This window comes from Rattus rattus, chromosome 1, assembly GCF_011064425.1.
Source record: "Rattus rattus isolate New Zealand chromosome 1, Rrattus_CSIRO_v1, whole genome shotgun sequence".
NCBI lineage: Eukaryota > Metazoa > Chordata > Mammalia > Rodentia > Muridae > Rattus > Rattus rattus.
In genome coordinates, this window is record NC_046154.1 from 28523988 (window position 1) to 28535035 (window position 11048).

Genomic DNA, 11048 nt, shown 5'->3' on the forward strand with positions numbered 1-11048 from the left:
AAAAAGGAAAAAAAGATTGCTTACAAGTTCTGCAAGGTGCTCAGGAGAGTAAGGGAAGAGATCAGGTCTGTGTTCCATTTAGGTATTAGGAGTTTTGAACAGACCTAGAGGGCAGGAAGGACCCATCGAAGGAAGGTGATCAGAGAGCTGGGTAAGGAGTAAGCTACTGGGTCTGTGCAGTTGGTCCTCCTTAGGGAATGCATGAGGACTTGGGGTTCCTTACTTCAGCTGGCTTCCTCTAGGAGAAACCAGGTAGCCTCATCCAGCACCAGTTCTCTCTGGGTTGGTTAGGCAGAAAAGCGGTAAAAGCTCAACGATAAAGCCTTATGGAAGCTGTGGTAGACTAATAAACTGTACAACGGACACCACATTGGTTCCAAGTCCTCCAGTAGGGCGGGAGAGGATTCCTTCAGGAGCTTCCAAGCAAAGTAGTGCTACAAAACCTGGTTCCTTGGGGAAGTGGCTGACGGTGGGAACCCCAGAGGTGCTTCTGGATCCTTTGCCCCTGTGTTGGAGGAAGCTGGCACCACTCCAACAGCTCTTCCCCTCCCCCTGGTTCCCAGCTATTCAGAAGTCTTGAATTAATATTGCTTCCTAGAGCCATTTGCATGTTAAAGCGCCTAGAAAAGATTCCAGCGTTGGGGTCTGCAGAAGCAACACCTCTGGGGCCCCACAGCCAGGGGCCCAGGTCCAAGAAAGGGAAGATGGATGCTTTGTTGCCTAGGTCCGTTTAATTTGAGCCTACTGGGCAGCCTGGCTAAGGGCGCTACTCGCCTGTGGTATCAGATGCTGCTCTGGAGATCTGAACCAGGATCTTCTGCCAGATCTTTAAATAGCTGCCTCGTTGATCGGACCTCCCTCCTGGCCAGCAGCACTACAAGCAACAGTTCTGGGTCAGCCTCCTCAGGCGCTCACACGTCCCACCTCCCGCCAGGTTTCCAGGTCTCCTGTTTGCTCTGGTCCTCCCTATGTAGGTGGTGGGAAGAGGTCTAGTCAATTCAAAAGCACTTACAGGCTAGGAGTGTCTGGATGTTACGGGACAGTGACATTGCCCTGGAATGACGACTGGTTATTTTCAGTGAAATCGGGATAACAATTATGTCTCAGGATTATAAGGATTAAATGTACATAAAGGGCTTAACAGGGCGCTTGGATACTGATTGTCTTTGTTTCTTCTGGCGCCTGCTCCTTATCTTATATATTTCTGCGTCGCCTATGCCCACACATTGATCTACTCCCATCATTCCCCGCCTACAAACAAAGCCACCACCATCTTGTAAGGGATTCCCTCCAAGCGTGACAAGAGAAGGAAGTAATTTTAAATCCATATCCCGCAACTAACAGAGTTCCCTTAGTTCATGTGGGAGGTAGGTAAGAGGAACTGTTAAATCAATATGAGGACGCTCCTCCCACTGAGCTCCCGGCGACTCCAAAGAGGGCTACTTTCTCTTTAAATGCAAATCACCTCCAGCCCGATTAGCTCCCACCAGCTCTGGTTCCACAGAGGAGAGGAAACAGGGTGGAGGGAGATTGCAAAGAAGCACTGTTCTACACTCCAGACCCCAGACCTCCAGGTCAGTAGAACCCCAAGGTGTGTGAGAAGGGGGGTAGGGGGGAGTAACGCACCTGATGCTCGTTTTTGAAGCCGGAATGGAGAACGGAGTGATTCCTTAGACACATCTTCCAGGCTGATCACAGTCACTCTGGCTGCCACTTCCATCAGGTCACTTACTGGGTCACCCTGCTGCTACACGGAGAGACAGTTCCCTGTCTCCCACCACCACCCCACCCCCAGCCCCACTGATGCCACCCAGCTGTTCCTTGTGGGCTTAACCGCTTATGTACCTATTCCACCATCACCGTCACCATCTCGGAAGTAAAGTGATCGAGCTGGTTGATAACAGTCTGGGCTGAGAGCCCCCCTGCAGAGGACCCCAGCAGACCAGATGACACGGTGATGGGGCTGCATGGGAGTCAGGCTAAGCCAATCCAGTCACAGTTAGAGACATTGTTGGAGGTCTAGCTCCAAAGACTTTGTAACTGGAAAAAGAAGAGACTAGAAGCTGTCCCAGGAACTTGTGGGCATCCTTGGCATGTGTAGATGAAGTGAAGCACAAGAGAAAGGCCAGTAGGGAAATGATGAGCTGGCCGTTCCTGGTTGATGTGGTTGACGGTAGGGTGTTCACAGGTGCCGCTACTTTACCTCCTGCAGTGTTAGTGTCTGTCATACACAGACTGTTGTACAGTGATGACCCTCCTGATCCTGAGCTGGCTCCCCTAGTCACCTCCTGAGCATCTTGTACAGCCCCAGGCTCTGGGCTGCAGTGACAGGAAAACAGCACGATGACCCTGGTCCAACACAGCCCCCTCAGGCAGGCAGACGAGGCTTTCAGGAAGAAGGGGCTTTGCTGGCCTTGGCCACAGGACAGCAGCAGGCTGGCATGGGACAGACAAGAGTACAGAGCTCCCGACTGCTGGACTAGGACATGTGAAATCCCTTCTCAGATCAAAGGGAGTGCTCAGTGAAGGGATGATTTTGCCCCTCATTATCTTCCTTCCCAGACCTGAGGTCCGACAACACCCAATGGAAGACAAAAAGAAGAAACGGAGTCCTAAGCCCTGTCTGACCCAACCAGCCCAGGCCCCAGGCACACTGCGCAGAGTCCCTGTGCCCACCAGCCATAGTGGCTCCTTGGCCCTGGGACTCCCTCATTTGCTGTCACCCAAGCAGCGAGCCAAGTTCAAGAGGTGAGTAAGGAGGGGGTGCTTGGCAAGCATGGAGACTCTCGCTATGGGCTAAGCACTGTGGAAAGGGGGGGGGTCTTCAGACATCACCGATGAGCAGCAAATGATGCCTTCCCCATGCACTGGTGATGTAGACTCAGTGCGTGTCAAGTACACGGAGAGAAAAGCCGGGGACTCCCTGGAACCTCGCAGAGTGAGGCTGTATCTCTGAGGAGAAGAAGTGAGTGTGAGCATGAGAGGAGGCTGCTGGACACTGAAGAGGGGAGGTTATTCAAGACTGAAAAGGTTGCGAGCCACAAAAGCAAAGACACTGGCGAGAACAGCTGTAGGAGTGTAGGGATTATTCCCTACCTGAGGAACGATTTCCTCCTCTTTTATGCATGTGAGTACCCTGCCGCTGTCTTCAGGCACACAGGATCTCATTATAGATGGTTGTGAGCCACCATGTGGTTGCTGGGAATTGAACTCAGGACCTGTGGAAGAGCAGTCAGTGCTCTTAACCACTGAGCCATCTCTCCAGCCCCCAATTTCTTCCTTTTAATTTCATTTTATTTTAGTAATGCTGGGGCATTGAACTCAAGATACCCCACACGCTCAGCAAGTGCTCTCCCACTGAACTTTCTCCCTAGCCCGTTTAAGTTCTCTCCTCAGTTCTTTTTAAACAATTGGAGTCTGGCTGGAAGTGGCAGTGTAGGGCCACAATCCCAGCCCTTGGGTGGTAGAGGATCAGGAAGTCAAAGATCATTGGCTATGTAGAGAGTTTGAAGTTAGCCTGGGTTACAAGAGACCTTGCCTCAAAAAAAAAAAAAAAAAAAAAAAAAAAAAAAAGTCAATGTTAAGAATTTTGGTGTTCGGGTTGGGGATTTAGCTCAGTGGTAGAGCGCTTGCCTAGCAAGTGCAAGGCCCTGGGTTTGGTCCCCAGCTCTGGAAAAAAAAAGAAAAGAAAAGAAAAGAAAAAAAGAATTTTGGTATTTAAGTATGGAGGCAAATGCCTTTAATCCTAGGGTTGGGTGGCAGAGGCTGGTAGATCTCTATTAGGACAGCACTTAGACTACACAGTGAGTTCTGAGCCACTCAAGGCTGAATAGTTAGACCTCGTCTCAAGACAACAAAACAAAAAATAATTTGGATCCTACCCTGTGTCCACTTTTGTTTCCATAAATACAATGTGTTCTTTTCCCTATTGTTCTAAACAAAACAGTGTCCTCTGTGGGACTCCATACCATCTGCCTGGCCAGCCGTCCTGGCATGGCTGTAGTAGGTTTCATCCTAAGTTCAGGGCTGTTTGAGAATAGTAGGAAATGCGGTCAAAGAGGAAGGAAGGCCCAACTGGCTGGCGTGTTCACGGTTACTCTGGGGAAACAAGAGTGTGTTACCCTGCTGTAGCCAGAGCCATGCCTGCAAGGAGATGGAAAATTCAGAACAGTTTCTGGAACAGAACAAGAAAAGCAGGAAGATTTTTGGTGGGAGGTGCTTCATTGGCAGTAAAGGAAGAGACTCCCTAAAGGCCAAGGACAAGTGACCTATCCAGAGTCCTAGGGGCTTCCTGGGCTCCCGGCCAGTCTCCTTGCAGGTAGGCCTCCGGCTACAGCATCTGTGGAAACAGATTTCTTTCTGCCCTCTTCCTTTCTTCCCTCATTAGCTCCTTCCCTTAACCTATCCCGCTGCTCAGGGCAGGACCTGAGCAAACATCTGTTTGTGTTGATGAGTGGGTGGGACAGATGCGGTAGTGCAGAGAGATGTGGCACACCCATGACCATGGTCATGTCTACCTCACTCAGAGTAGGCAAGGAGAAATGCCGCCCCGTGCTGGCTGGAGGTGGAGGCGGCGCTGCGGGCACACCCCTGCAACACTCCTTCCTGACTGAAGTGACAGACGTCTATGAGATGGAGGGAGGGCTACTGAACTTGCTCAATGATTTCCATTCAGGCCGCCTGCAGGCCTTTGGTAAGTCCAGGGACAGGGTAGTTCTGTGGGTGCTGCTGGGGGTCTTGGTGTGGGGGCAGGCTAGGGCTAGGGTCGCAGGCTGGTTCCTAAACTCAAGAGTTGTCCAGGGAAAGAATGTTCCTTCGAGCAGCTGGAGCACGTTCGGGAGATGCAGGAGAAGTTGGCCAGACTGCACTTCAGCCTAGATGTGTGTGGGGAAGAAGAGGACGAGGAAGAGGAAGAGGATGGGGTCACAGAAGGCTTGCCTGAGGAGCAGAAGAAGACAATGGCTGACCGCAACCTGGACCAGCTGCTTAGCAATGTGGGTCATAGAGCTGTCTGGTTTGGATCCTGGGGACACCAAGGGTGGAGAGGGCACAGAGCTCCCAAGTCTCCCAGTGAAAAGTTGAGGGTACGTGAACTCAAGAGCTGTGGGCTCCTCAAGCTTCACTAGTAGGACTTCCCCAGAGCAGCCAGGTTTGTTCCGGGTCCCCTGACATAAACCTCCTTTTCCCTCTGTTGACAGCTGGAAGACCTTAGCAATTCCATGTATCCTTTTCAAGAGGCTTAATGAGGTTGGTGTGCCTCTCAGGTGAGGGAGACATGAGGGGCGGGTAATCAGTTTCTCCTTCACTGCCTCTAGGTATAGTCACACATGACAAATATTCCCATCCCCTGCCGTCCTGCTGACTCAGAATTAGCCACAAACTGCTCCCACATAAGGAGGAATGTGGAATTTCCCAAATTCTAAGGGAAAAATGCATCAGGTGTGGTTAATCCCATCCCAGCACTCGGAAGGCAGAGGCAGGCAAATAGAGCTTTTGAATTTGAGGTCATCCAGATCTACATAGTGACTTCTAGGACAGCCAAGATTAAAGAAACAAACAAACCGGGGCAGGAGAGGAGAGGAAAATACATGTAGGGAGTATGGTTTAAACACTGATTTTTTGATTTTTTTTTTTTTTTTTTTTTTTTTGTCTCAAGGTGTAAACCCTGACACGATGAAAATCTTTGAAACCGACACGGATACCTAGGATACATAGCAAAGCTTGTCTGATGTTCTCCTGCCCTTTCAGCCTTTTCTGGGGTGGAGAGGGGGACTTTGGGGGTTCGAGACAGGGTTTCTCTGTGTAGCCCTAGCTGTCCTGAAAAAAAGCAGGTTGGCCTAAGAATTCAGAGATCCAGAAATCCACCCTGCCTCTGCCTCCCAAGTGCTGGGATTTAAGGCATATGCCACCACATCTGGCTCCTTTCAGCTCTTAATCCTTAAATTGTGCCCTGGTGTGGTGGCCCTGAACACACAAACACACACATGCACGCACGCGCGCACGCACACACACAGAGTCTGTACAGGGTGGAAAGGCACATGGATACACAGGTCCAAAGCGTCACAGTCCTTGACTAGCACAGACAGAAGCTGCACTTGGCAGAGAATGCTGAGCCTGAGGAGCAGCCAGCCGCATAGGTGCTGCCTGGACTCTTCTGCTTCTCTCTTCTCTTCAAACTGTGACTTTTTACGGATTCGGGAGCTCCCTAGGTGCTATGAGGTCGGGGGCACTGGTTGGAATTAAACAAACGGAAAAGCTACTCCTCGGTGTTCTCCTTGCTCTCAATGTGCCAGACGCTGGGATGGGGAGGGGCGGCTCGAACGGGACCCGGATGTGTGCGCGAATCCGCCTGTGACGCTAGAGACGGCGTGTGGGGCCCTGTTGCGCATGCCCAGGATCGGCGCTGCCTGAAGACTCACCGCGCAAGCGCACGCGTGCGTGTGCCGCACAGCGCTGGGCGGTTAGCGACAAGATGGATCCCGATCTCTTCCTTCGAAAGGTGTCTACATTGCAGGTCGGGATGGAGTTGCGAGTGGTCCTGGGGTCAGGGGCTGGACCTCCCGGCGAGATGCAGCTGTCACACGTCGTCCCTTACCCGCACGCCCTCTGCACTGCACTGTAGAATGCGAAGCTGTGGCGGGGCTAGGGAAGATAAGAGGACCTTAAATCGAGAATGAGGGTCCAGCTCAGCATCTTCTCTTCACTTCCCAGAGCTCCAAAACATAGTCGCCTAACCCTTCCCCATCTCCGTGTTCTCTCTGGCAGCCCTCAGGATGCAAAGATCTCTCTCCCTTTGGGCTCAAGAGGCCGAGTGTTTGCCCAGTACGTGCAAGGCCCTGGGCTTGATTCTCCACCTGCCAACAACCACAAAACGACAGTACTAGCCAAGATCACCCATTCTAAAAATGTTAAGAGGTATCTTTCCACTCGTTCTCTACATTAGGCCGGCTTCCGGGGCTTCTTGGTCCGACGTCAATTCCAGAGCCTTCGAGCTGAGTATGAGGCAATTGTAGAGGAGATTGAGGGTGACGTCAGCACACTTCGGTGGACTGGGGGCTGGATTCCCAAGCCCATATTTCTCCCAGAGGTACTACACTCCGCAGCGGGAAAGGAAAGGAGAACCTGCTGTAGGGTTCCGGGGGATGGTGGGACTCCCCACTTTGAAGGTTTTTGGTTGGTTTTTTTTTTTTATGTGAGGGTGTCGTGCCTGTTGTTTGCACACTGTATGTATGCCTGGCACTTCCAGAGGTCAGAAGAGGACATTAGACCCTCTGGAACTGGAGTTATAACTGTGAACCACCATATGGGTGCTAGGGACTGAAACTGGGTCCCCTGAAAGAACGAGTTTTAACTGCTGAGCCATCTCTCCAGCAAGCTCCAAAAGTCTGCAGACACAGAGCCTTACTAGGTAGCCCTGACTGGCCTTGAACTCAATGAGTTTTCCTGCCTCAGCCTTCCCAGGTGCTTGTATTAAAGATGTGTGTGCTGCTACCCAGACAGAAACTCATTTTTTTCTGCCAAAAGCCTCAGTAGTCACTGTTAGCATTCTGTCCAAGCTTCCCCCCACAGCTGCCTGGCCAACAGCCAGGTATGTGCTCCCCCACACACACACACAGCCACACTCACTATAAAAGGGGCTGCTTGCCCCCTCCTCACTCTCGTATCTGTGTGTGTGTGTGTGTTTTGTGAAAAGCGTGTGCTTAGAAATCTGACAACCCAGGTCCGAAAAAAAGAAAAAAAAAAAAAAAAAAAGGGGGCGGGGGGGCTGGAGAGGTGGCTCAGTGGTTAAGAGCACTGACTGCTCTTCCAGAGGCCCTGAGTTCAATTCCCAGCAACCACATGGTAGCTCACAACCATCTGTAATGGGATCTGATGCCCTCTTCTGGTGTGTCTGAACACAGCTACAGTATGAATGCATAAAATAAATAAATAAACCTTTAATAAAAAAAAAAAAAGACATGAAAAAAAAAAAAATCTGACAACCCTATATTTGAATGCTGCTTTTCCATGCCTATGCACAGGGCAGCTTTTTTTTTTTTTTTTTTTTTTTAAGATTAGTTATATGAGTACACTGTTGCTGTCTTCAGACACATCAGAAGAGGGCATCAGATCCCATTACAGATGGTTGTGAGCCACCATGTGGTTGCTGGGAATTGAACTCAGGACCTCTGGAAGAGCAGTCAGTGCTCTAACCACTGACCCATCTCCCCAGTCCGCCCCCCCACTCTCTTCCTCTTCCCCCTCCTTGCTCCCCCTCTCTCCCCAGGTGCTCATGGCTGGCCTCTGCTTCTCTACTCACTCCCCTTTCTCTGCTTGATGACCCTCTTAGCTCCCCTCCCTATACCCTGAATAAACTCTATTCTATACTATACCAACATGTGGCTGGACCCTCAGGAGGAAGGGATGACTCAGCACAGACCTACACTGAGGCACCCCCTTCCCCCACTCCTGACTACACCTCTGTAGGACATATCGCCCCTCTCTTTATAAACACATCAGCCATTGGAAGAGAAAGCAGGTTGACTTCCTCACACTCCAATCCCTGATCCTACCCACTTGCCCATTAGACTATGGTTTCCAGACACCGGTGATGGTGGTGGTGGTGGTGGTGGTGGGGTTAGCCCTGCGATTCTCATACTTCTCTAAATTCTCATAAGGCAAAATCTCATCGATCCTGGAAAGCAGAGAAAATACCAAACCCAGAGCAGAAACTATCGAGCCATTCCCCACATAAAGACTCTGAAAAAGAGCTCCTCTGGGAGGAGATGGTACCGAGGAAGACAGACAGGAACCCAGCAGAGCCAGGAAGTCTTTGCAGAGGTGACAGCGCCTGGCCGCAGGCTGAGCAGGGCAGGAAAGCCAGCCAGGGGAACAGCAGAGACCCCTCCATCTCCAAGGTGCAAAGTGCAGGTATGGATCCAGCTAGATCAGGGCAAGCCCCTGACCTCCTCTGGGTCCCAGCCTCCCACGAACCACGAAAGGATTGAGTCGCAACCCTCCCCACCTCTTCTCTGTCTGAGAGTGTGAAGGGTATCTAGGGCTAGCCCAGTTCCCAGTGTCTAAGGATGTCTCTTCCTCATTGAAGTCACAGATCTAGGATTGTCCCAGACACAACAGGAACTCCAGGAGCAGCGCAACCATTTGGCCATGGAGCTGCTGTGGCTACAGCAGGCCATTAACAGTCGGAAGGAGGTAGGACTGACTGAGAGCCCTCTCTGAACTCAAGGGTGGGGAGGGGCCTTTTGCTGAGCCTGAGCAAGCCTGCCTCTGATCTTCCCTAACAGTACCTGATTCTCAAGCAAACACTGCGATCCCCAGAAGCAAGCCAGATCAGAGACAAGCCCACTAAGATGTGCCTGAAGCACAGGGGACAGGCCTATGAGAAGGCCTGGTTGCAATCAAGCTGCGTTCTGGACAACCAATCCTATAGAGACGGGGTCATAGGAGAGCCACATCATGCAGAGGATTCCTGCCACAAGGGCACATTGCAGCCGCAGAAACCCCCAGACAGTATGACCAGTACAAGCAAAGCCACTGCTGGGGCTAAAGGCGGGGAACTCTATCGGAACTCTGGTTCACAGCTGCCTACAGCATTAGAGAGCCAGGCTGGAGGGGTCAGGGTCACCAAAGGCCCAGACCGTGGAGGACAGCCCTTTAATGAAACCTCCCAACAGCAGCTGAAACTCCTAGAAGATCAGACTCCTAGGGACCTCAAGTTGAGGAGTTCTTATTCTGGAAAGATTGAAACCCAGCTGCCCACTCTCAGTGAAAATCTAAACATTGAGGACAGATATTCCAGAAAGCCAAGCTACAAAGAGGCTGACTGGCCAGAGCGCCGGGCCCTATGATCTGAGTATCTCAGAAGGCCGCAGGATTTGGGATGAGATCTTGGCAGGGCAGGAACATGGTAGCCTGGATCTCACAGAGACCAAACCACCCAAGAGCCAGCCCCTAGTGCTAGGGCTTCCAGCCATGGGTCTGCAGTGAGCTTAGTCTAGAAGGGTGGGAGGGCACGGATTCTGCAGTGGAAATGAAAAGCACTGGAGAACTTGGCTTCCGCAAGACAGGCCTGGGGGAAGGGCAGAAAACGGAAAGCAGGACCAGCAGGCAACCCTGGGGACCCAGGAAAGGAAGGGGGTGCTATGAAAAGTGACGTGGAAGCAGGCCCTTGTCCTGCCTCCCTGGCCCCACCTCTGCCTTTGGTAGCTGTCTGGCTAAGAGCAGCTGCAGGGCTGAGCTGGTACAGTAGGAGAGAAGGAAGACACGCCCTTTTCTCTTCTGCCTGTGACTTAAACCAAATTTTGTGGATTGATGTCTATTTGCAGGCACAAAATATGGCAGTGAAAAAGGCAAGCGGGCTGAGAATTTGAGAGGCGGGACAGAGTAAGGAGGAGGAGAGAAGGATGACCCAGATCCGGTGGCTTTAAATAGCTACAGGTGGCTATGAACCTTATACAGGATGGGTAATTACAGGACAATTTGTCTTATCTAGGTGGGCAGTTTGTCAATATCAGTTAGCCCTGAGTTTATTGTGTGGACGTTTTGTGGGGTGAGAATTTACTGATATAAATCTGATTGATAAATTACAAGCCTCTAGAGTTTTGATTTTGCTGGGTTACTGGGAATTGTGACTATAACCACAGGGGCATGGGACTAGCCTGACAGTGACCTGCCAAGGGAACTTAGCGAGTTGGGTGGAGACAGTTCAAGAGCTCTGGGCCAGAGGGTCTGTCAAGTCTGGCAGACCAAGATGGCTGCCGTGCCATATGGCCTTCCGTGCTGGTGCCGGCCTGAGATAATGTTCCTTTTTTTATTACCTGCTACAAAATTTCACCTTCTCTTGGGGATGGTAGGGTGAGAGGACCATGGAGAATAAAAGTTTTTCTTGAGGGTCTGGAGAGATGGCTCAGTGATTTAAGATCACTAACTGTTTTTCTAGAAGTCCTGAGTTCAATTCCCAGCAACCACATGGTGGCTCACAACCATCTGAAAGATCGGATGCCCTCTTCTGGTGTGTCTGAAGACAGCTACATTTGTACGTACATATA

General features: G+C 51.1%; 2 protein-coding genes across 2 annotated transcripts; both read left to right on the forward strand.

Annotated features, from left to right (window-relative positions):
• Positions 1-1496: 1496 nt before the first annotated feature.
• Ccdc28b (coiled-coil domain containing 28B) lies at positions 1497-6259 on the forward strand. The gene is made up of 5 exons (XM_032897060.1): positions 1497-1574; positions 2563-2748; positions 4527-4693; positions 4801-5221; positions 6083-6259. The coding sequence occupies exons 2-4, from the start codon at positions 2585-2587 to the stop codon at positions 5124-5126; spliced, it is 657 nt and encodes a 218-aa protein (XP_032752951.1). The 5' UTR covers positions 1497-1574; positions 2563-2584; the 3' UTR covers positions 5127-5221; positions 6083-6259.
• An 89-nt stretch (positions 6260-6348) lies between these two features.
• Iqcc (IQ motif containing C) lies at positions 6349-10589 on the forward strand. The gene is given in 7 exon segments (XM_032897055.1): positions 6349-6514; positions 6944-7087; positions 8658-8910; positions 9086-9192; positions 9285-9809; positions 9811-9946; positions 9949-10589. Coding segments are annotated over 7 exon segments (1293 nt in total). The 5' UTR covers positions 6349-6472; the 3' UTR covers positions 10035-10589.
• Positions 10590-11048: the final 459 nt, after the last annotated feature.

Bases quoted from the DNA above. Each gene is read 5' to 3' on its own strand.
- Ccdc28b (XM_032897060.1), top strand. From the start codon at position 2,585: ATGGAAGACAAAAAGAAGAAACGGAGTCCTAAGCCCTGTCTGACCCAA. The intron at 2,749-4,526 runs GTGAGTAAGGAG...TACCTCACTCAG, and splicing joins CAGCGAGCCAAGTTCAAGAG to AGTAGGCAAGGAGAAATGCC. The intron at 4,694-4,800 runs GTAAGTCCAGGG...AGAGTTGTCCAG, and splicing joins AGGCCGCCTGCAGGCCTTTG to GGAAAGAATGTTCCTTCGAG.